Genomic DNA, 26,031 nt, shown 5'->3' on the forward strand with positions numbered 1-26,031 from the left:
TGTTGGTAGTTCTTGCCATTAAACTTCTCGATCTATAACTTGCCTTCTTTCGTCATTGCTCCTAGTCGAACCAGGAACCTCCTTCCTAATGAGTCAATGGACATTGCTGAAATAAACGCTATGATACTAGTTCTTAGGAGCAGTTCTTAGGAGCAGTGTAATAATAGAGAACAACAATGCAAGAAGCAAAATGCATAAGATATACAATACAAAAAGCGAGTGGAATGGAAGAGACAAAGAGACATCGATATATGTGGTTCACCTAGTGTGGGTTATGTCCATAGAGAAATGGCCAGTCTTGCATTTTTCTTATCCAGCAAGTGAGAAGATACAAAATACAAATAATATATCCATTGCTCTACTACTATGTGAGACACACCCTTATCTTACAAATTTGACCACACAATTCTCATGCACCAATTTTCATGTATTTTTGGATTGAAGGGCGCTGCCCTTGAGCCCTCTAAGGCATGTTGCCGACCCCCTTGGAACCCCTCATCAATGAGAGTACCAGGGGGGCATTGCCTCCCCCTACCCCACCTCCATGGGATGGGTATAAACATGCTTGGGTCCAAAACACGGCAAAAAAAAAGAAAAAAGAAATCAGGCTCCACATACAATACATGGTCCCCTAGTCCACGTGTCACAAAAGCATTACACAAGGGCCCTAAGCCACACATTTACATGCATGTGATGGTTGAATCCCAACACCTTGAATTGGGATGAGAGGTGAAAACTAGAGTGTAGTTGTAGATACCGACTCATAGAATGATGAGTCTAAAATATAAGAAGCACACTACTGAAAGAAGATGAGACACAATTGGATTAAAGTTATCACAGATTACAAGAAGCAAAATAGAAGAAAATTTGGATCATCAAGAGTCCAGGAGAAGATTGGCCTCAATGCCTACAATGTAAGCTACCAAAAGGCTAGAAAATTAGTCCCATATTCAATGTAGTAGACTATTTAACTACCATGGGGACAAGGAACCAAGTAGTGACTAGAAATTTGGTCAAGGAGATGAAGAAGAGGACTAGAATGGTGGTTCTTTAGATTAAGATGAACATCTCTCAATGTCGATGAATGGGCTTAAAGAGGATGAAAATCCACATTTTATTTTGGCCGAGAAGATTGTGAAGACAAGGAAAGTAGAGTACATAAAGTACTTAATGGAAAGATGAAGATATCAATGAAGGCACCTAAATGTTTGAAGAGAAGTTGAAGGATAAAATATCTTTTCCTAGGGGAGAAGCATATGAACCATTACTAAGTATCAAAACCACATAGAAGAGGTCCCTAAACCCTAATAATATATCAATGAGATTTTGTGAATTTATTAGACTAGAGTACTCCTATAGCTAATGTAACACATCTGAAAGAAAAGCAGACCAAAAACTTCCCTCAAACTTGAAATTTAAAATGTATGCAACCTAGGCCTACTTTTTTGCATAGGTCACATTGTTTTGAAATCTGGATTGGTGCAACCTAGGCCTACTTTTCTAGAGTTATTTGGTCTAGGTTTTTTTTTGGAGGTATTCGTATCAGCTATAGGAGTACAATGGTGCAAAATAAACCAATATAAAATTATCAAGTCCAAAATTAGGGTCTTTATATTTGACCAAATATCACAACATGTGGCATATTTTGTCACTATAGAATTTTCTAAGGTGAGTATATACTCTGGGATGAAATTTCAAACCTAAAAGAAGCCTCTAACCCTATATCTTTTCAAGCCCTTCTAACCCTAATTTTTGACAAAGTAACTTTGCAAGCCTCAATCAAGACTTCAATCCCAAAAATAGCATATTAGGTTTTAAATTCCAAAAATAGTATACATTATCCTCAGAGCATACTTTATGAAAAGAAGCAAATTCCTTCAAACATTGGGCAAAATCTCTAAGTGCCAATGAGTTTTCTTGACAATATTGCAACTTCATAATGTATCTACTCTATGAATTCATTCACAACAATGAGAACTAAGAATGCATACATTTTCTCACATTTTGCACAATTTTTTTGAGGGCTTGGGGAGAACCAAACTTCACTCACTACATTGATGTAATACTATAAATTCAACCACTTTGATACCATTTCATGTAGAAGAACTAAACCCACACGTTCTAAAAAGTGCATTTTCATTTTTCCAATAAACGATAGGCTACATAGAAGCTAATGTTACATTAAATTCAGCAAGCAAGTTGACCTTTAACCTCGTTGGACTCTCGTAGCATGTAGTTGCATGCATAATGAGCCATGTGTCAACCTCCTCTCTTGTTTGGGAAACTACTTCACTTGTTTGGATTGCCTCATTGGATTTGGTTGACCACCTCACTGATTTGGTCAATGGTAAACGATCTTGCTAATTTGTTCAATGGTCAACCACCTCCCTGGTTTTTGATCAACAATATGGTTTAGAGCTATCGTAAGAAGGTCTTTGTTATAGCCTAAACTCAACCAACAAGTAGTAGCCTAGGACCTCTTTATAGCCACTAAAGCATCAAGCACACTTGTTTATTACAGGATTTCTATTGTAATAGGATTAAAGTATAAAAACATGCATAACTGACCAAAAAACACCTCTATATGGAAATAAAAGCGACTAGTTTTGGTCTATATGTGATCAAGTATCCACCAAGCCATTTCTCAAAGAAAGCTCGTGCAATGACATTATTGTTGCTTGCTATTTGATCTTAGTTTCTTTGGTAATGCATCAACTAAATCTCTAGCTATAGCTAGATCCTTGCCTTGTCTTCATGAATACTATACTAAAAGGCTTTGATGAGTTCAATCATGAATTAGGCGTTTCTTAAGCATCCAAGCTTCCTGTCAAACAATCTTTTTCTGATTAATACCACACACACATTCACTAATAAATACAAAGAGAAAACACTTTATCTTCCACACTCATGTAAAATTGCAATGCTCGTCATGACTATAGAGAGTCTACAAAATGGTTGATGTAAAAGTTCACAGAATGTATTCACAATTGTAATGGATGAAATGAGGAGGAGCTTCAACTCAACTTTGTACACTCATCATTGGCAAATTCTTGAATGTGGTCTACAACAGCAAGATAGGGGATAAAGGTGATGATCCTAATTTTTGAAGTTAATTCCCCACTACATATTTTTCCCTACTTTACACTTGCCTCTTCACTGAGGTTATGGCTTCATTAATCTGTACTTTAAACCAAGCACCACCACATGCATCTGGCATGTATGTGCTTCTACTACAAGCTCCCCATGTTTGAAAATTTATAATCTTCTAATTAGATGGACTATTGCAAACAAGCTAGTTGGTTTCTTTTATCCTAGCTTCTTCTCTAGGATGTTTTGTGGCTAGATGACTACAGTATGTCTAAGGGTGGAAGTAGCAGATCCATTGGGATGTCTTTTGTGCATTATTATGACAAGCTTCATCCCCATATCTAACTCTTCCATTGGTAGTTTTATATAGATGGAAGGTTATAGTAGCTAATGAAGTTGAGGGTCCTTGGTTGGATTTTACACATACATTTAATAGTCTTGAGATTAGTTGCTACATGCCATTCTACACGATAGGATCCATAGCCCAACTTCAAGCACCTCACCATTGTTATGACCTTTGGTCACACTTGGGATATTAGTTTGGTCAAAGAACCACTTCATATTTAAAGGTGACTCATTTCGCACCTAGAAAACCAAATCCCATTTTATTTCCAAATATTCTAAGCATTTTCCATTACCATATCCAAATTCAAACATCAATGTTACCTATATATAATCTAGCCATCAAATTTATTATTTTGATTATTGCATTGCTGAATTGCCTTGCATCATCAAGGTCAACTCCAAGGACAATATTCTATTTATCAATGTTAAAGTGACTCTTTCTAAAATTCAACCTTTCACCACCTCATCTTCATGAACTTTAGGGGAATCTTAGTTGACCATTGCATTCTACCACAGGGATCTCATAAAACTTGACCATGGCCTATATAACTCTTTGAACATCCATCACAAAGTTGTTGGGATAGAGGAGAGGAGTGGAGTATTGGATTATTATCCTCACTTATGAAGAAATCGGTGTTATGGGTTTCCTTATGATGTCCCTTATTAAATAATTGCTTGACAACTTTGAAGAAGAACAACTTCATATTTTTATGTTTCTTTGTAAATTATTGGTTTATTAACTTGACTATGAAGAACTTGGCGTTAATACTTTACTTACGATATACCTTATTAGACAAAGTCTTGACAATTTTGATGTAATCTATTAGCTTCCTGACCTTGCTTATGTAGAAAGTTAGCATTATTAATTTGTTTACAATGTCCCTTAATAGTGAGTCATCTTAAATTATAATAGGGGTGAGAGGCTTAGTTTTGGAAAATTGATCTAAGTTACCAAACATGCTAAAATCTACAACTTCTAGAGCTTTGCAGAATGTTTGAGGCCAAACTTCCTTAAATGATCTTAAAATTATGGAAAAATGAGCCACCTCATATATGAACGTATGTTAGAGATTTAAAAATACCTCTTTTTAGTGAATATTGGAATGGTTATTGTGAGCCCTCGAGTTAAGCTAACATGGTCATCAAGTGCCAACCTTCAAAGGAAGCGGTGGAGTCTTAACCAAGCACCAGTTTTGTAGTGGAGGTGTAGGAGATTGCGGCATCACCACCAATCAATACATGAGAGTTGGTGCATCAAGTGCGTATTCATTTAGAAGGCAGATTTATTAGGTAGATTGATATGGTGTAATCAGCATACAACAAGAGAGTAGTGTGTTGAGTTCTCTTCATATGACCTAAGCTTGCTAGGATAGGCAGTGTTCATGCAAGCCGAGGCAACTTGGTTGTATTCAAGATAGTTTGAGTAATTTCAATACAAGTTAATGTTTCTTGTGTATGTACTCGACTCTATTGTATATATAAGAATGAGTCTATTGCATTGCACTCCATATTATTATAAGTGTTGTTAAGTGTGTGCATGACTTGGTATTCTCCCATCATCACACAGTTCTCCTATGATGGTTAACCTCAACCTTTGAGTGTCAATGTTATACTCTGTTTTGCACCCGACCATGAAATCCTTAGGACTGCAAGAGAAGGCATCTTCACCAAGCACAACACTGGGTTGGGTTAACACCAAGCACATTTTTTAGGTTAGCCTTGGGTGAGGGAATCGAAGCATCAACATTTTGGTGATCTTCTTGGGGAAGGGTCAAGTGAATTATGAGTTGACGAGCTATCAAGTTAGGAGATGTAGAGAACCAAGTCAGTAAGCTCAGTGTTGAGGTCAGTAGGGTTCATGTTAACCAATGATAAAGTAAAACAGTCATTGGGAATCGTGGGCTACTCCAAGAAATTTCTCTGAGTGACTCCAAATGAGTAGCATTATATGGTGGTGTGCTTGAAGACTAGCATGTTGGATACAGAGAGTCCTCAAATTGCTAATACACACTTAGAAAGACAAAGAAGATATGTGGCTAGGCGTGGAGTACCTGAGCCAAATGAATTGGTTATATCTAACCATTATGAGAAGTGGAGTGATCTCGAAACTAGAGTTCAACACTCGAAGGAGGCTAGTAGAAGCAATTGTCCCCAGCAAGAGCGGTAAGCACAAGGAGAGAGACTCGGCTACATTGCCCTAGGGGTGGAAGTTAACTATTATGCAAAGAGAAAATAATGGAAGGATGGCATTGGTCTAAGGCAACCTCAAAGATTGGGGAATCCTCAAAATATAAGGCCAATGAAATAGAACCAAGTGCTTCATAAGAATCTAGCATAGAGGTAGCTTGAGCATGGGAAATATTTAAAAATATGCAAGTCAGATTGACATTCGCCGAGTTGATGCGAATAGCTCTGTATTGTTGTGATTTCTTTGCTCAATAGATTGATGAATTATCTGTGCAAGCAAAAGAAGTGCAATCCTTAGCCACTGTACCTATGATTGAAATTCCAATAGTTGATGAGGAATTCCTAGTGATCACCATCAAGGTTAAGAAAAAAACCATACTGAGAGTAGTAGTAGATGGCGGTTTAGGAGTGAACATCATCTCTTAAGAGATTGCTCAGAGACAAAAGTTCAAGTCATATAAGCCACCACCTTCCAAGTGTACATGGCATATTAATGACCACTTGACCCCAAAGATATGTTGTAGAATGTAGTCATTTCTATAGGCGACATCTATTATATAGCTAGCTTCATTGTGATTGCCATGGAATTGCATGTCTATCCAATACTATTGGGATGACCTTGGCTAAAGAGTGCAAAAGTGCTCCAGGACTGGGGTTCAGAAGACATGATCATCAAGACAGCTAGTCAAGATGTGTGTATACTGACCAACTCTTAGAAGGTTCCAAAGAGTTGTCGACTAAAGAATATGGAGCTCATAGATCCATTACCTTAGGATGTTTAGTCACTATTGATGGAATTATAGATCCTACGTATGGGTGAGATTGACATTTTCCAAGTGGCTACAGATATCAAATAGAATTTTAAGGATGAGAAGATTTCCAAGAAAAAAGATATCTTTCGAGTAACTTCACGAGGATATTGAAGGGGAATGAGAGATTGCTAAGATGCTAGTGAATATCGCTAGATGTGGTACTGAATAGTTAGTTTCAGAGCCAGCACAAGAACTTAACCTCAGAACCATGCTATGGTAGTGGTTAGTGCCAATCTTTCTTTCAAGCAACTCATGATGATAAGAGATTTGTTTGTCTGATACAAGGACATGTTTACATAGAGTTACATAGACTTATGGGGAGTTCCTCTTGAGTTGTATCAACACAAGATACCTTTGGTGCCAGATTCTAGGCCGATTCAACAACAAAGGTATGTAATGAATCCTAACTATGCCAAACAAGTGGAACTTGTCTATAGCATCTATGTAGACCTTATACTAAGCTTCTTTCTTTAGATTTTTTCATTGTAGAGAACATAATATCATATTTGTTTATAGTCACTTTTCTATGCACTTGGCAATCTAATGCATCTCAATCCAACAAAGCCAAAAATATTCCTTGTAATTTTGGTTCATTGTGGGAGAGGTCTTTGTACATGTGGTTTTCCTTTCTCTCAAGATTGCATAAGATAAAGCAAGTGAACCAATTGTGAAATTGGGACCATTATTCTAAATTTGCAATTCAAAGTTCCCATACACTAATCATCTCTACCCATGATTCAGCATTCTTGACAATGACACAAGTAGTTGAATAATACAATTCAAAGATTTTGGTATGGGTTGTAACCTCAAAATGCAAGTCTTGGTCTATCTTGTCATGTATGATACACGAATTTTGGATGGGATCTAGTTTTGAAGATAAATGCCATGAATAATACAAGCTTTGGAAAGACATTTGTTGTAAACTATGTGCCCTTTGTTTTAAGATTATATAATCCCTCTCACTCCATACCTTTGTAGATTCAAGTTTTATCTTGATTGCGATGGCACGAGTTTTTTTCTTAGAGAAAGTCTTGTTTTTGAGAGACTTGATTGCTTAAGGACAGTACTCCATAACCTATAAAATGTAAAATTTGACAAGGTCTTATGCTTTAGCCCTTCCAATTGAGCTTTTACTTCATGCAATATGTCCACTTGCTTATACATAGAAGGCATGGCCATTTGAGTGTTGCTCTCATCAACAAATACCTATTCCCATGCATAAGGTTGCATGCACCAATTTCATGCTTTTTATATCAATCAAAGGTCTCCTTTGAAATACCATGTATCTTATACCATGCAATACAACAATTTGAGAGGAAATGTCATCCCAATTGAGCTTTTACTTCATGCAATATGTCCACTCGCTTATACATAGAAGGCATGGCCATTTGAGTGTTGCTCTCGTCAACAAATACCTATTCCCATGCATAAGGTTGGATGCACCAATTTCATCCTTTTCATATCAGTCAAAGGTTTCCTTTGAAATACCATGTATCTTATACCATGCAATACAATAATCTGAGAGGAAATGTCATCCCATCTTCCCTTTTCTCATCACATTGTTCCACTAATAAAGTTTCATATGTATAACTACCTCGATCCTCAAAACTTTGATCCCAAATTATTGTCACAATTAAGATATCTTTGCACATTCTGCCATCTGGCAATAACGCTTGTTGCAACAATCAATATTGAAACTTTTTGGACACTACATAAATCACATTTAGTCTCAAACTTTTGTTGTTGTTTTCAATATCTCCTTGCACCTATGTTTATCATCATATAAGGTCATTTATTCATAGGAAAATTTACAACTTAAGGTCCCCTCACTGACATACTCGAAATCTTCTCAGTTGTTGTCATCTAAAGTATCAACATGTGCATTGACATCCAACTTACTCCCATCTAGAAATGTTAACAAATGAATTGGCCACTTCCTCAATCTTAATAAAAGTCCATACTAATCATTAGTCCCAAGTCCACTTTGCAACAAATTTCCCAAATAATGATCTCCTAGTTCCTCACAATTAATTGGCTCATAAGGATGCACGATCAATATGTGACCTTTTCCCACCATTTCTTGCATATATGACCATTTCAAAACTTTCTTCCATTCCTTTCTTCTTTGCATCTACTTTTGTTCCTCCCATGTTTTGTCTAAGGATTCTTCTTCCATTAATTCTACAACATGATTTATGGACACTCAAAAATCATGCCATGTGCATGATGGCTTGACAACCTCTCTGTGTGTGTGTGTGTGTGTGTGTACTTTCTATTTCGCCAAAACCTTGGATTCAAAGTGAAGATTCATTCACAAGGGTTCTATGGATGTATTGCTTGGTTGCAATTTGTCCACTAATGGTTGTATTTAATTTGTATGCTAATGCACAACATTGCCCATAGCTTCTTCAACACACAAGAATCCCTTGATTGGGTAAGGCAATTGGATGTGAGGGACACAACACATGTCAATTGAAATTGACACCACACCTTTTCCTAGTGGTTGAAAATAGCATAACCCATTTGGATCCACACAGTAACTATTCTTTTTGCCACCTTTGTCCTTTGTTATATACTACCTTTTTGCTAAAAAGCATAAAATTTGCCATTTTTGTAGCAAATAAACCTACACAAGAAGACAAGAACACCCATAGTTAGTATGTCCTCCAAATTTTGAAAATTTGGGAATATTATTCTTAGCAACATCACTTTGTAAACGAAATAGGATATCTAATAGTGTCCTTATAGGTCTCGAAAATTTCATAGCTTCACAAAGAAACATTTCTAATATTTTCTTTAATAATTGTAATAAATCTACATTATTCAAAGACTATTAATGTCTCCCTCTAGCATCCCACATTGTTTCATAACCTTGTGGCATCTCAAGTATGCCTCATGACCTCTGCATTGTCTCAGTCCCATCATTGTCTCTATCCCATCATTTCATGACCTCCCACCACATTCACGTTGTTGCATGACCTCATAGCATCCCATAACCTCCCCCACTATTAACAGCCACCACTAACCATGTTAATGAAACTGGCCTATCCAACCCTATGGGTTTTGAGCCACAAATGGCTCCATGTCAAAGTAGTCATAGGGATCGCTCAATTTGGCCAGGATAAATAGGGCCATTTGGATCCCATGTATGGATAACGCAAGAGCCATTTTGAGATAAAGTAGTGTGCAAAGGATTAACATATGCCTTGGAGCTAGATGGGCCCAAGTGGTTGTAATGTGTGTGTGTGTGTGTGTGTGAGAGAGAGAGAGAGAGAGAGAGAGAGAGTGGTACATGGTATAGGGTTGGCCCTCCCTTCAAAAGGTGACTTGTATAAAATGCCAAATGTTTGGATTTAGTATTCATTGTGTACCTTCAAGGAATGGAATAGAAGATCTCCTTTCTCTCATTCTCTTGCAATGAGTTTCCTTGTTCTTCCTTATGAGTTGTCTTTTGATTGCCATGTCCCCTTACTCCCATCTACCTCCATCATGCTCTCTTCTCCCGTCTCTTCCCCCCTTCCCTCTCTTCCCTTTTCCTCATGGAATCACTTTAACATGATTTGCTAGACGCTTGGGTGACAAAAGCAGGCCATTTGTGCTTATGTGGCTCCCACAAGGAGTTGTTTGAGAGTAGAGACTTCGATGGAATTCCTCAAGATACCCCCACGAGATGTAGAGGCTTCAACGGCATTCCTCAAGATACCCACAATGCGTGAGTCACTGTCGGAGACTACACATTTTTGGCACCATTGCCGGGGAGTTTGAGGCATGCTTCCGTAATGCACAAGCTTTTTATCGATATCTACTGATTGTACAATGCTTCTAGCTTATCTAGAGATGTTTTTAGTGGAGTATAAGCTGGTTTGGATGGAGATAAGTGTGGGTTTGGTGTAGGAATAGTAGAAACTTCCATCCATAGAGTGTTTTTGGCTTATTTGAGCTTTTTTTTGCTGCCATATTGTAGAAGTAGCTAGTAGGGATGATTACTAAGGTATGTATGGAGTCACATTTCAATCACAAAAACCAAAAAATGAGTTTGAATCAATTCAAGTTGGCACAGGAGTGTGTTCTCAGCCACCACCTTTGAAATTTCTATTGGTGCCCTCAAACCTTGAACAAAAACCTCAAAATTTCTATAGAGCATTCAAAACTAGTTAGTAACTATGCTAGACTGGGAGTCATTGCTATAAATTTAAAGTAGCGACTCAGGGAGTCGCTACTATATAATGTAGCGATTAACACATGTACTGACAATTGGCCACCTATGCCCCACCCACCTCATCTAGCTCCACGTGGTAGTTAATGAACTCACAGCTATCACCTCAAAGGTCAACCCCTACTTTAAGGCTATCATATAGCGATTGAGGACCCATTGCTTTATTGGTAACACAGTGACTCGACACTCGTTGCTATAATCAATCATTTCTATATTCACCTATTGTTGCTATAATCAATCATTACTATATTCCTCTACTACTATAATCATTTGCTGCTGCTATTTTCACATGTTGCTATATCATTAATGCAACAATTCCTTGAGTCATTGCTTTAAGGTTAACATAGTGACGATGATTAATGTGTTCAGGTCCAAGAAGTCGCAATGATTGATTTTGATTGGGTAGTCGAGTGGAGGAGTGACACATGCACCTAAGGTCAGGAAGGGTGATAGCATTTGAACCCGAATTGAAGGATAGCACTTTCAACAATGTCCTAACCAGTCCAACTAGCACCACACTTTTAGTACCATCCAGGATTTTAACTTTAAGCTCATATTTGGTGCAACTTCCCACGCACACTGAATCCTCAAGTTTAGAGGACGCTATGAGCTTCGACGCTGTGATGAGGAAAAACATAAACTTAAATCTGAGGATCTTTATGGCTCCCAACTCTAGCTCACCAATCCCCCACCACATCCTCGCAAATAAGGGAGTCATTCTCCAATCTCATGGGACTCCAACCAAATCAGTCCATTTGCCAAGTAAAATAGGGTGGCTCAGGATCAGCGAGACCCACCACCAACCACAGTATCTAGTAATGCACCCAGCAACCCCGTACCCATATCAGCTGAGGGACCCTCATATCCACACATACAATTCTATGAGGGGGCACCCTACTTCACTAGGACTTCTGAACCCTGGATATCTAGGTATTGGCCTCCTAGTCTTGAAGGGCAAAGGGCCGATCAGTTGAAATTACCTAATATCAATGGCCCCTCATCCCAGTCTGTTTGTAAATGGGGGAGGAGCTCTTGAAAGCACCTCCTTTCCCACGTCTTCATCTTATTAAGCTGATTCTAAATGTGAATATACTCGTACCAGGCCTGGAAGTACACAGACATGAAGGGCATGTGGTTGAAAGTAGTGCAACAAACCATCCCTATGATGGATGACATTAGACCAGTATGGCAAATAACCTACCCCATGAACTCATAGTATGCGATGATCGTTTGAGAGGAGATACACTATGGCAAATACCCTACCCCATGAACCCGAAGTATGCGATGATCGTTTGAGAGGAGATACAAAAGCAAATTGACGTGGGGTTCATATATGAGATTGAGCATGCAGATTATCTTTCTCCCATCATTATAGTGCTAAAGAAGAATGGCATGGTAAGAATGTCCATTCTCCTATGAGACCCTAAAGTTGGTCTTGGCATGAGCCCCTATTTTGAGAGCGCCCAATCAGGACTTAGAGTTTCATTTCCACATTAATGCCTCAAAATTTGTGAAAGGGTGCATGCATACTGGCATAGCTGGTGAGTTTAATTTGGAGTATCCCGTATACCTCGCTAGTCACTAGTTGAATGATGCCAAAATGAATTACGCCACCACTAAACGTGAAGGCTTGGCCATCGTATATGTAGTCAAAAGGTTTAGGCATTACTTGTTAGAAAACAAGTTTTCCTTCTTCATTGATCACCAAGCCCTCGTCTACGTAGTCAATGGACCATCCATGATAGGTCATATTACTCGATAGATGCTTATCCTTTTGGAATTTGATTTTACGATAGCGGTTGTCAGAAAGAGACATACGCACTTCATGGCATATCACATGTCTCGAATCCCTAATGGTGAGCATGCTACCAGAGTGAAAGATGATCTCCTAGATGGGCCACTATTCTTAGTAGATCTATTTCAAGAATGGGCAAGGGAAATTAGACACTTCGTAACAAATGGGTTCCCCTTAAATAAAGTACTCAATAAGGACATGGCTAGAGAGCTCATCAAGGATGCATCCCCATACCAATTGATAGCCTGACAACTCTACGGGATGGGGAAGGATGGTATTGTTCTCTGATGCATCCAAGAAGATGAATTCATGGAAGTCCTAGAGGAATATCATTTAGGCATTACTGATGGTGGCTACTTTGCTAGCGAACTTCTGGCCCGCAAGGATGATGAATTCGTGGAAGTCCTAGAGGAATATCATTTAGACATTACTGGTGGCAACTTTGCTAGTGAACTTATAGCCCGCAAGGTATTACAGGCCAGGTTATGGTGGCCAACACTCTTTGCAGATGCAATTGAGTCCGTCAAGTGCTGTGATGCTTGCTAATGCATCTCCATACCTTATAACCAAGACTACATGCAATTGATCGGGGTCCTCATTTATCAACCCTTTGAAAATTGTGGAATAGATCTTGTGGGTTCTATCAGTCATGTCGCAAAGAGAACTCAGGCCCATTGTATCATTGTGGCCATAGATATCTCATTAAATGGGTAGAGGCTAGCGCCACTAAGAAAGCGGAGCAAGGGCCACCGCAAAGTTATTGTACAAGAACATGACATCCCGCTTCGGCCTCTCACTCGAGATTGTGAGTGATAGAGGGACACACTTCTTGAACGATACAATTAAAATACTAATGAGTGAAATCCTTATCACTAGTGAACCAAAAATCTACTCCCTAATACCCCCGAGCAAGCGAACAGGCCAAAAGCTCAAATAAATTTTTGTGCCGAATCATGACATGTACTATTGAGGCCAATCACAATGATTGGGAGCATAAACTCACTACCGCACTATGGGCCTATCGCACGGCCTACAAGGTGTGACAAACTGCATACCCTTTAGCCTTATTTATGGGGTGGAAGCGGTAATGCCCATGGAGTTTATTGTGCCCAGCCTTAGAGTGGCAGTTAGGGATCGCATATCTGATGAAGCCATTCTTGAGTGGTTAATCGAGCTTGAAAAGCTTGATGAGACAAGGCTAAAGGCCACCTATGGCATGAAGGTGGAGACGCTATGCCGAAAGAAATGGTTTGATCGCAACTTGCAAAATAAGAACTTAAAGGAAGGCGATCTTGCTCTTCTGTGTAGCGTTAGAGACACCAAGCACAAGCGCAAATATCGCAGCATGGGTCCCTATTGGGTAATTAAAATAATGCCACAAGGGTCCTACAGAATTATCACTCTTGATGGTACGAAAATGGATAGCTACATTAATGGTAGTAAGACTAAACGCTATTACAATCCCTTAACATTGTAGACCTCAGGTCATCCATCAGGAAAAGGAGCTAAAACTAGAGGTCGCTCGTATGAAATGGTAGGGCATACAAGAAGCCAGAGCATGTCGGGCTAAGGTAAAGAATTTAGGACTAATATCTATTTATAAAGCATTTGTGGATGGGTTACACCCTATGGAAGACCTGACAATTGCTCCCGTGAGGGTGCAAGCCAATTTTCAATTGTGTAGGAAAACCATCTGTTCAGCCGATGCATTCATTGATCCAGGTGCTAGCCATAATCTAATCTCCTACAACATGTGCAAAAGACTCCTGACCTTCATGGTAACCTTGGAACCCACACTTGTTATGGTTCGTGATGTAGATGGCAAGATTTCCCCCACTATTGGTTATGTCAAAATTCCTTTGTCAGTTAACAACCATTGTGTGGCAAGTCGATTCTATGGTATGCCAGCAGGTGCCATGGATGAATAGGTAGTTCCCCACAAAGCATTAACATGTGACAGTGCCATGCCAATAGGCCAACTCATTTGCCACATCATTAGTGCAATGTGGCACAGTTTCTTGCCAAGCATTGTTACCTCTCCACAGGCACTGAATGTGCACCCAACTGCCACATCACAAAGCTCTCCATAGGCACAATTTTGCATGTGACCCCTTTTTGCCACATTTTTTGCCCCTTCACTTTGATCAAGCCATATCTCTTGATCTAGAAAGAATTTGAGGGCACTCCAAAAAGAAAAAATTCTTCATTTTATGTGCTCTACGTGCTCATCACATCACGCACACATTCGGAGAATGTATCACATACTTTTTGCTTCTTTTCATCGCTTGATAGTTGATCTAGATCTAGATTAGAGTAGAGTAGAGTAGATCATCCATAGAGGAGAGAACTCCAAAGCAACCAATCGAAGCCATGCCCAAAATTCCCAAATTGTTCATACTCGGAGTCAGTCCCTACGCTCACATGTTGTTTCACATCATCACATGTCCTGAAACCCGATCTTCCATAGTTCAACGAGCAGAGTTTAGGGTTTTCAGAGGCATTGGTCAATTGTTCAGTGGGCAGATTGCACATCATATTAATTTTGCACTCACATGCTACCATTGTAAAGCCTATTGGCTATTTTTTGGCATTGTGCACATTATTTCAAGCCTTGTAAAGCCTCTTGGCTATTCCCAGCATCATTTTCCACAAGCCTTGTAATAGATTGGTATATATTATAGTTCTTTTTCACCGATAGATTAGATTGCACTTGATACAGGCATTGTTTCGTAATTGATTCAATTAGTGATTTTCACATGCAGATTGAGTACTATCTTGTACCATCTCTACTAATAGCAACCTCAATTTGGAGGCATATGCTAAGTTGGATAACTAAAAAATACAACACATGGAAATATCGAATGGTGACCATTCTTGTACTTGAAGACAAATGGGAGTATGTTAATGGGTCTACACCTTGACCATTTGATAGTGCAATAGCAACTCCCACCATTGCCACATCACAAGCAAAAGGTTCTACACTTGCACCAATGGTGTCCAATTTGCAGTAGATTATGCCATTGCCCAAGCGTAGGTAGAATGGGATAAGAAAGACAAATATGCATATCATTTGATTGAATAGAATGTGCAAGATGTCATGCTAGGAAAACTCAACACAATAATGAAAACAAAGAAGCATGGGATATGCTCACAACTCTTTCTGAGTCTAAGAACATGTCAAGGAATCTCACATTGAGAACCTAAATCAACCAGAGTTTTTGCAACATCAATGAAACTAGTCATGCTTATGTACTCAAAATCAAGGATTACAAAAATCAACTTACAGCAGCGCAAGAGAGACCATGAATCTTGCAAAAATGGTTCAAGTCATCCTAAATGGACTAGGAGAGGGATACGAGAATCTAGTCTAGAGCATTGTTATTCAAAGGCAAATTCCAATACTAGAAGAGTTACAATTAGTATTATTTGGTGAAGAAATTAGGACCCATGCCATTCAAGCACACAAAGGTCATTCTAATGATCAAGCATTCACAGCTTCAGATAGAAGCAGAGGTAGAGGCAGAGGTAGAGGTAGAGGTAGAGGCAGAGCATCTCAGAGAAGTGGTCATCATCATCAAAATCAGCATCAACAACAACGGCATCCACCACAGAGCAGCAACATCAGCATCATCATCGGCATCCAAGAGGAAATGATTCCAACAGAGGAAGATTTCAAAAAATAGGAAATGCCTCTACCAACGTGTCAAAAATTTAGTGCACCTAGTGTTATAAGTTTGGATACTATGAAAGAGATTGCCGCAAGTAGTATGACCAAGGAAGCCAATCTAGTAGCAATCAAGGGAATTTTCATGAAAGAGGAAATCACCATGGTGGACATTTAAGTCACGATCATTATGCCAATGAACCTCAAAATATGTATTTTGCAAGTGAGGATATGTAGAAGACTGACAAGTGTACCTTGATATTGATTGCAATTCAAAAGAGAAATGCAACTATCAAGTTGATCAAGCAAATCAAGATCCTTGGTAAATTGACAGTGATGCATCATCTCATATGACAAAGCATCAGGAATGGTTCACAGAGATGAAACCATTAGAAGGATAGAAGAACGTTATCTACACTGCAAATAACACATTGAATCTAGTTCAAGGGCTTTGCATCGTCCCTATGAAAAATTTCACTAGTACGAAAGGATTGGTGAAAGATGTACTCTATGTTCCAAACCTCATCCAAGAAACTCTTGTCAGTTGGGCAAATGACATACCATAACTATCGAGTCATCTTTGATGGAGATGAACACATGATCAAAGACAAATCCAAAGGATATCAGCTCTAGTAGGAAAAGAAGTCAAGGAAGGATGCTTATTTAGAATGCTAGCTTCAGTACTAGATTTGCATGCCATGTCAGCTCAACAACAACCAATGCCACTTTTTGCAGTATGGCACAAGAGATATGGACATGTTAATTTCAAACTCTTGATGTAACTGAGAAATCAAAATATGGCAATTGGAATTTTGAAACTATAGTTTCTTGGAAAAGTTTGCGAAGCATGCTGCTTTGGTAAACAAAAGAAACCCAATTTTGGCAGAAGCACCTCTCGAGCAAGAGGTATTCTTGATTTGATACATACAAATGCATGGGGTTATGTACAGACCTGCAGCATCAATGGTTTCCTTTATTACTTGAATTTCATCTCACTATAGCAAATTTTGTTGGGTCCACTTTTTGAAAGAGAAATATGAAGTCTTTTTCAGATTTCAAGAATTCAAAGCCATGGTTGAGAACCAGATAGGCAGAAAGATCAAAGTCATAAGATCAGACAGAAGAGGTGATACATTCATGAACTTTTGCAAAAGTAATGGCATTCGAAGACAATTCGCATGTGTAGATACTCCTCGGCAGAATGCAATAGTTGAAAGGAAGAATGGGATTTTAGCAGACAGTGTTAGAGAAATGCTCAGTGAGAAACATCTTTCCAATCAGTATTGGGCAGAAGCAATTACCACTACAAACTACTTGCTTAATCGGCTTTTGACTGAACTGATTCAAGGTATGACACCTTATGAAGCATTCACTGAATATAAGCCATGCATTGGGCATCTCCATATATTTGGTTGCATAGCATATGCCCACATATGTGATGATCATCGCATAAATTTGGATGTTAAGTCGCGTAAATGCATCATGGTTTGCTATAGTGAAGAAACCTAAGCATACAAGTTGTATCATCCCATCAATCGAAAGGTCATAATCTCTGGAGATATAGTTTTTTATATGGAAAGCATCAAATACACAGGAGATAAACACACCGATTACTCAGTCACCTATACAGAAAAGGTTGATGAAGAAGAGCAAGAATTGCCAAAGAATTTGCGAGCAGAGCAGCAACTTAGATGTCTACTAGAGAAAGCAGACCACCAACGAGATTGACATATGTTCAGAAAGGAATGCAATTGAGATTGAAACTACTAATTATGCTCTTATGACTACCATCATGACCACAAGAGAGCCAGTCAGGTAGTCTACTTTGAAGATGCAGTTGATAAGCCAGAATGGCAAATTGCTATGAATGAATAAATTGAAGCATTGTATAAAAACAACACTTGAGAATTATATGACCTTCCACCAGGAAAGAAGGCCATTGCAAACAAATGGGTTTACCTATGCTCCGGTAGCAAAGATGGATTCCATACGGCTCTTGATATCACTAGCGACACTCAGCACACAGAATGTGTACCAGTTACATGTAAAAAATGCTTTTCTCAATGGTTACCTAGACGAGGGAGTTTATATGCAGCAACCAACAGGGTATGTTGAACCCGAAAAAGAGCATTAGGTTCGCCATCTCAAGAAAAGTCTCTATGGCTTTAAGCAAGCATCCAGAAGTTGGTATAGTAGAAGCAACAAGCATTTTGCTAATCTGGGATACATCAAGTCCAATGCAGATCATACTCTCTATTATAAATTTCAAGGGAAAGACATTACGATTGCACTTTTGTATGTAGATGATCTGATTGTGACAGGAAGCAAGGATAGCTTCATCAACAAACTAAAATAAGACTTGTGATAGTCTTCATCAACTGTTTCTTTGTCTTCAATAGAAGCAGAATCTATGATACTCACAACAGGTGCATGTGAGGCTATATGGCGTAAAATACTATTGTCAGAAATAGATCACTTTGATGAATCAAAGACAACAACAATATACTGTGATAATCAATCGGCTCAAAAATTAGCCAAGAATCCAATATATTACTCCACGACAAAGCACACTGACAAGCTCTTAGTTTGACGCAAAGAAAGGACATTCCCATTATCTTGAGGGAAAGCTTATAATCATTATCTTGAGGAAAGGCCTACTTCATGATGTTGATCTTAAGGGAATGTATTGAGGATTCATCTCAACATCATGTGATCATAGTGCATAGCACTAACCTAAAAGAGTGCTAAAAAGAAAAGGGTTGCAAACCCTAACCCTAACCCTAAAAGAATTTGTATATATTCTTTATTTTTAACTAAATCTAGTGTATAGTTAGTCATTTGTGGTGTGCTCTCCAGCTATGCCCTCTCTCCTCATCTCCACTCTTCTCCTCTCCTTGCTCCATATTTGTTCATTTGGTTTTAGGACGTTTGGTGCAAGTTTGGTTGAGAAACTAGATTATCTAGTTTAAATATAGTTCAAAAACGTGATGGGAGAGTTGAGGCAGCAAGCAGTAGGTCTACATTAAACTTTGATTGATTGAATAAAGAAGTCAGGCACTTTCCAATATTATATTGTCCTCTATTAGCCATTATTCACTCGGTTTTATTCACCTTGTCACCAAGTGAAGGGCTTTCATACAGGGCCCCTTTTATGAGTCCACTTTTTAAATAATGGTGCTACAATAGCATCTTACGTAGATGACGCTTGAATAGCATTTTTCGATTTCTTTTGAACCACTTCCTTGGAATAATAATAAAGCAAACTTTGTTTAATGAAATGGTAAAAATAAGATCCAAATTTTTGTCCTTTATTGTGCGCTTGGGTGTTGCATTTTGTTGCACATAGGAGTCCATTTAACAATATGGGGTTTCTAGGTTTTCTTTTCAACCATGCAAGATAGGCACACAAATTTGGCATTAGGATTAGATCAAGGAAATGGACAAAGGCAAAGAGGAATTTAAATCTTCAATATAACTCACAAAAAAGATGCATGATTTTCATCCACATATGCATGTAGGTATGACATGGTTTCACTAATAGACCAACTTCATGCATATCCCTTTGCTTAACTTAAATGAAACATCCCTATACCAAAACATCATCAACAGTATGGTGAATACAAACTTCTCCTTACTTTCAGTTAACCCTCATCTTCCCCTTCGACCATGCACCACATCTTATTCCCACGTGGATGCAATCCTTCTTTCTTCTTAGATGAGAAATAAATCAATAACAAATCCAATTTGCTGCACTTCTGTCCATCTTGACCACTATCTCTATGACTCATATATATGAGAAATGATAAGAACACAATGGACATGGCCAATGATAGACCTACCATGATGTAGAATCATATGCCTCCTTGAGTGCAAACATGATGCTAAGCTACATGCCAAAACTGTTACATCTACGTGATACAAAATGTACTTTCATGGTTGTAAAGAGGGGAAAAAAGTGGTCTCTTCATCCGAATTTCTAGAAAAGTAACTTCCAAATTACAATATCATCATCTCATCCATTCCTTGACATGCCAAGAGAAATCTCAATGAAGCAAAAGCATTGTTAATGAAATCTCAATGAAGCAAAAGCATTGTTAATGGTTGAGATATTATGCTAGAGTGTCGACTCTAGTACATTGAAACGAATACAAGCACAAGCTGATATATGACCTATTTCAAAGTGTTGACGGTGCTTGAAATTTAATGGCCATATTCTTGAGCCTTGTAAAATGGTTGAGCGTATTGTTTGCATTTCCGTGCTCTAAAAGTATATGTTTGCACCTACTAACACTTTACCTACCTAAGTGCTACACTTTTTTAAATCCTTTAATCAATTCATAATCTAGAGCAAATTTGAGTCAATTTATTACAGGGATAGCCCAGTGGTGAAAAGTTCCATGATCAATTTCTATCAACTAGTGTGTGTATTGTGTCCCAATCAAACAAGCCAATATATATCCTATGACAGTTTGAGATTAGAGGATGCCTCTTGCAAACATACACTAGTTATGAAAGCTTATACATATAAGCATATCATTCCAAAACTCTGGACAAAAGGGAAAACAGAGGATCCACCATTGGGCAGCTTTTTGGAATGCTTGGTCCATAGAGATGATGCACCACCAAGAACAATGATATGTTACTCCTTCAATATACCATGAAATGAAAATACTTGATTTTATATATCGGCACTACTTCCTTTTACGGTGTGTATTTTAAAGTGGACTTGAGGAGGTATAAACAGATTGCTGTGTTCCATAGATTTTCTTTATTGCCCTCAATTTGTAGCTTAGGCACGTGCTATTGGCAATGCTTAGCCCATTGCATAAGATTTGATATGTAAGAAATCACCTAGAAGTACATATGATATGTCACATTTAAGCCATATCAAACAAAATCTCACTACTAGACATTGTAATCTCATCTAATTATTATTGTAACCTGTCAGATAGACAGCCACACCGTTGAAATTCCACACATCATAAATGAATGTTTGAGTTGTTATGAAACCTGTTCTACAATTTGGGAAGTTGGCAGCACAATTCCATAATAACTCATCATGGGAACCAGACAAGCTCTAGTTGAGATAAACTTTATATATCTTCATCTATTGGGAAAGACACAAACCTCTGTGGGTTCTAAAATCGTATTGTTTGTAACTTGGTTTTATACTGGACCTCTTTCTCCTCTTCTAAAGTTAGCTAGTCCTAATCGTCGTACGCGAAACTGCCACTCTCGATTTTTGCACCACTGACAACGTTCCGTTTTTAAATTTAATTATTATACAATTCAATCTTGGGTTTCCACGCAGCCTTCTATAACTTAAAAAGGCCACAAGCCAGGAAAGCTAAAGCATGGCAAATGGACCATAAAAATTTGAGGACATGAAAATGAAAGGCATTTCTTCTCAAGACTAGGAAGCTTCTCTATATTCCCAGCTTGATTGGCGGGTTGCAATGTAAAATGAACATCAAGCTGCATTGAAATTAGCGATAATCAGAAAGTCACCCAGTAGCACCTTTCACAATCAGGGATATCAATCAAAATCCATGTGGAGGCATGTCGTCCACATAAAGTTCACTAGGCTCACAACGTGCCAAGCAGTTTCTGCAAGCATGTGCATACAATGTCAGAGTGGTACCACTTACTCTAACATCTTCATCCAAGTAGGATGCTGCAGAAAGGGCCTCAAAAAGGGCTGTTGTGCGTGTAGAATGGGAATACACCAGACTGCGTGCACCTGCCCTTGTCCAGGTCGATAAACCTGCCCACTTTCCAGCATGGGCAATTGAAGTTCCTCCCTTTACTTCTCCACCTGTTCTCTCCACTGCACAACCCAAGGCTTCATTGCCACGGACATCACCTTGCTTATCATCAGTACCCTCGAAAAGAAATGTTGCTGTCTCTTGCATCTGCCGTTTTAAGCATTTTTCTTTTGACGTGGTTTCTATTGCTACTGCCAGGTCATCTTGTTCCATATATTCCTCATCATGTCCGCCATACCTACGACTCTGTCCTTGATCTATGCCTCTTTTCCGGCTTTGCATATTTTGGAGCTTGCTATGAGCTTTCCGAACAATGGCTGCAGCTGTAAATTTGGTGGTGGCGCACCGCCTAGCTATTGCATCCGATTGGCGTTCTGACGTTTCTGCAATACTTGCTTGAAGCTGATTCAGACAGTACATGGATGGATTAATTGAGCACGCATTTACCAAATTTGACACTGCAAAATCCAAAGGTGCAAAAGGCATATTCATCTGTGCATAGCCTAGAGACAGGTCCCAAGTGTAGTGTTGTGTATATGATTATCTTGCATAATGCATGCATGCCTTAAGCACACAGTATATGCAATGATTGATTCTCCAGAGTTCAAAACAAATGAGTGCTTACACATCTATTTAGGTCCCTGAAAGCTAAATGGAGAAACTGCATGACCCCTTGGGTGGGAGATCCAAGAGACTACAATGAATGAATTGCTGCACGATAGTCCATTGAACTATGCTTTGAGATGGAAGACTCCTAATAGAATGAGATACTGCCTGAGGGTACTGTGGAAGGATGGTCCACTACCTAGATGATGACCTTTGATTGCGCTGGATCTGGAGCTGCACGGAAAGGAATCAATTGTGTTCAACGAGACGATTCTGCTCCATCAACACTCCCATGAGAGCTGCAATGCTGGATGGGCCCATGATGGAAGACTACTAGACCCATCAACTGCTGTGACAATGACTGCAAGAGAGAGAAAAAATTCCCCCTTTATTTTGACGCTAGGTGTAAATGCACACGGGTGAGGATGGGAGCCGATCTGATGTGCGATGAAGGGAGGGAGGGAGAGGCTACTAGAACATGGTGCTACCACTAGTCCGAGGTAGGACCCAAATACAATTTTGATAATATCCCAACCATGCTCACTCCCTGCTGATTACATCCCCATTATTGTGATTGCTATAGACTTCAAGATCTGTCAAGGATGCTCAAGTCTCACAGGACCTGCCAAGACTCCCTCGAACCTTCTTCAGATTCGAAGGAAGCATGGTGGTCTGATACCAATGTAACATGTGGGGACTTAGTACCATGCCCTGCTCGGATATCCAATGATGCATGCAAGACTACTACCCTGTGCAAAAGCAAATTGAATGTGTACATGAAGGTGTGCCAGAGAACTCAATCAAACTCTATGCATGCTTTATTTATGATGTATAAATGCTGGCGAAAATGCCCTAACTACCTCCGTACATGAGTGCCAAATGGTGTACAAAATGGACCAATCTGAGCGTCATGCTGCTATTATATCACTGCAAAAATGCACAAAAAGCTCCCATGTCTGATGCGGGACCCTCCTGCTAGACTAGACGACTGAGCACAAAGGATGCAGGTCTGCTAATGCTGCATTCATGGCTCCTCGGTACACTAGATCTGCTGATCTTGCTGCAGGCCATGAACTGCTACTGCTGCAGCCTGGGATTGATGACGATTGAATGGATCCCCGCCCCGAACGGCAGGTGAAACAGCCAGGGATGGGAACTGGAACTCCGCAGCTGCATGCTGGGAGAACTGGCCCCGAAACAGAGACTGAAATGGAGGGCTGAGACCCCATATATAGCCTTGACCTGGCCCGACCGGGTCAGATACTTGACCGACCAGGTCAGCCAGTTGACCGACAAGGTCAGGCCAACCTTTGACTGCCCTGGTCTGACAAGATCTGGTCGGACTGAACGGCTCAAGGAAGGCGACTCTATAGGCTGCTCTTGGCCTCTAAATGGCTTCCTGTTGCTGCTGTTCTGCCCTCCTCTAGACCTCAGGTTGGTCGCTTGTGTTCTGCCCTTTTTTGGCTGCTATTTTGCTCTTTTTGATGGTCTGAGCTTGGCCAGCCAGTTTGTCACCATGCACTTGACATAGGGGCGCATGTGACAATGTGATGATTGTTAAGGTTCATTAAACTGGAAATAAAAGATTATGGTGTAATAAACAGCTCTAAGGGTGTTGGAAGTCGTGGCCTTCACCCCTCACATATGCGCGGACATGGTCTAATTGCCTTCAAGTAATTAGACCATAAGCAATTGTGTCGTGTGGAAACCCTTGGATACAAAGTGTATTGAAGAACTCCAAAGCTATGTGGGAGGCTCTGAAGGTGGTGTTGCCAGGATGCGGGGCATTGGAGACCCCGCAGTTGGTGCTTCCGTGGCCCGCTGCCACATGGCAGCCTTCATATTACAGCCTATTGGCAGACTTTGCACAGCTTACACGTGGCGGCGGCTAGACTGTGCTGCGGAGGTGTTTCGAGCTGTGGTGGCTGTTGAAGTACAACTTTATGTGGCGGCGGCTGCTTGCATCAGTGGCTGGCTGCCTATATTTGGTGTAACATGGATTTGAATGCACTTTGGGAGGGACTACCCAGTGCAGTTTGTCTACGTGAGCCTTGTGGTGTGCCGGCCATTGGTTTGGTCAGTGATTGTTCTTGATGCTTCGGGGATTCGTCCACAAGGGGGACTTGGAGGTCGTGGCCTTCACCCCTCGTATATCTGCAGACGTGGTCTAATGCACCTTCATGGAAGCGGGTGTCAAACAAGTTGACATGTGTACAAGCGGGCTGCTCAATGCCATAATATGTGGAAACCCTTGGATATAGAGAGTATTTAAGACCTCCAGAGCTATCCCTCACAGGATTTTTTTGAAGTCTCTGGAGGTGGCATGGCTAGGACGTGGGAGATTGGAACCCCCCGCACTCGTTGCTTTTGGTACTGTGCCACGTGGCAACCTAGGATTGCAAGTAGAGTGTGGGTGTTGATGTAGTCTCTATAATGTGTATAGCATTTCTGTGGGCTTCTCGGAAATGGAAGGACTGAACATTACATTCCATCACTTCCTTGTCCTTCCTCTGAGTCAAACCAAGAGCTTGTCGGTGTTTCTCAAAAGGCTCTTTCCTAGGCGGTTTGGTAAAGATGTCTGCAATACTCTGATGCCACAATGTTGCAATGTGATGTGACCAAGCAACACTCTTTCTTTGGATGAAGAGCTCTCTTACATCAATTTGCGTCGTCCTTGAAAGATATATTGGATTCTTGGCAGAAAAAAAGCATATCCTTGTGTGGATTTCCAGGTCTCATGGTCTTCTACATAATCATTATCACAATATCCATGCAACCTTAAGTAACTACCTCTGTATTCTATTCCAAACTGTCTTATACGTCTAATGCACCTCAAGACTCTCTTGGTCGCATTCCAATGAAATTGTTTGGGATTTACCATAAACTTGCTAGTGAACTTATTGCATAACAAATATTTGGCTTTTTAATAGTCCGATATATAAGAGATCCAGTGAGTTGCCAATACAACTTGTGCTTTTCTAAGTTTCAGATGTTGCTCCATGGGAGTTGCTACAAATCTTGCAATCTTCTAGATGAAACTCCTTCAAGAGATTATTCACATCTTTCTATTGGGTCATAAAGGTGTTATTTGCATCTCTCCAAAACTCAATGCCAAGACAATAATGCATAGTCAATATCTTTCACGTCAAACCTTAGCAAATAAGTCTTGTTCCGGCTTAATGATGAAGCTTTTCCTACCACCAGTCACAATCAAATTATCTACATACAAAAGTGCAATGCTGATGTCTTTCCCATGGACTTTGTAGTAGAGAGTAGGATCTACATTCGACTTGATGTATCCCAGATCAACAAAATACTTGTCAATTATGCTATAACCACCTCTGGGTGTTTGCTTTAATCCATAGAGACTTTTCTTGAGTCGACAAACCTGATTCTCTTTGCCAGTTTCAACATATCCTGCTAGTTGTTGCATGTATGGATTCAATCAAAAGCTGATGAGTAAGTAATTGGCAGTGATGATTGCTTCATTCCAATATTGATTTGGAATATGCTTCTCACTGAGTATTACTCTAGCATGGTCTGCAAAGTCTTGT

General features: G+C 39.6%; 2 protein-coding genes across 2 annotated transcripts in view; one reads left to right on the forward strand and one right to left on the reverse strand.

The window, feature by feature from the left end:
• The first annotated feature begins 13,454 nt into the window (after positions 1-13,454).
• Positions 13,455-13,919, forward strand: LOC147901564 (uncharacterized). The gene has a single exon (XM_087375167.1). The coding sequence runs from the start codon at positions 13,455-13,457 to the stop codon at positions 13,917-13,919; it is 465 nt and encodes a 154-aa protein (XP_087231293.1).
• A 7,727-nt stretch (positions 13,920-21,646) lies between these two features.
• The window catches only part of LOC147901565 (uncharacterized), an 81,618-nt gene continuing 77,233 nt past the window's right edge, over positions 21,647-26,031 (reverse strand). The window contains exon 7 of the mRNA XM_087375168.1: positions 21,647-22,273. Within this exon, the coding sequence (XP_087231294.1) occupies positions 21,647-22,273 (627 nt within the window). The remainder of the gene's footprint in view (positions 22,274-26,031) is intronic.

This window comes from Dipteris shenzhenensis, chromosome 5 (assembly GCF_047967505.1).
Source record: "Dipteris shenzhenensis isolate YYH24624 ecotype China chromosome 5, Dip_SZ_1.0, whole genome shotgun sequence".
NCBI lineage: Eukaryota > Viridiplantae > Streptophyta > Polypodiopsida > Gleicheniales > Dipteridaceae > Dipteris > Dipteris shenzhenensis.

Coding starts and splice junctions, on each gene's coding strand:
- LOC147901564 (XM_087375167.1), top strand. CDS start 13,455: ATGGGCCTATCGCACGGCCTACAAGGTGTGACAAACTGCATACCCTTT.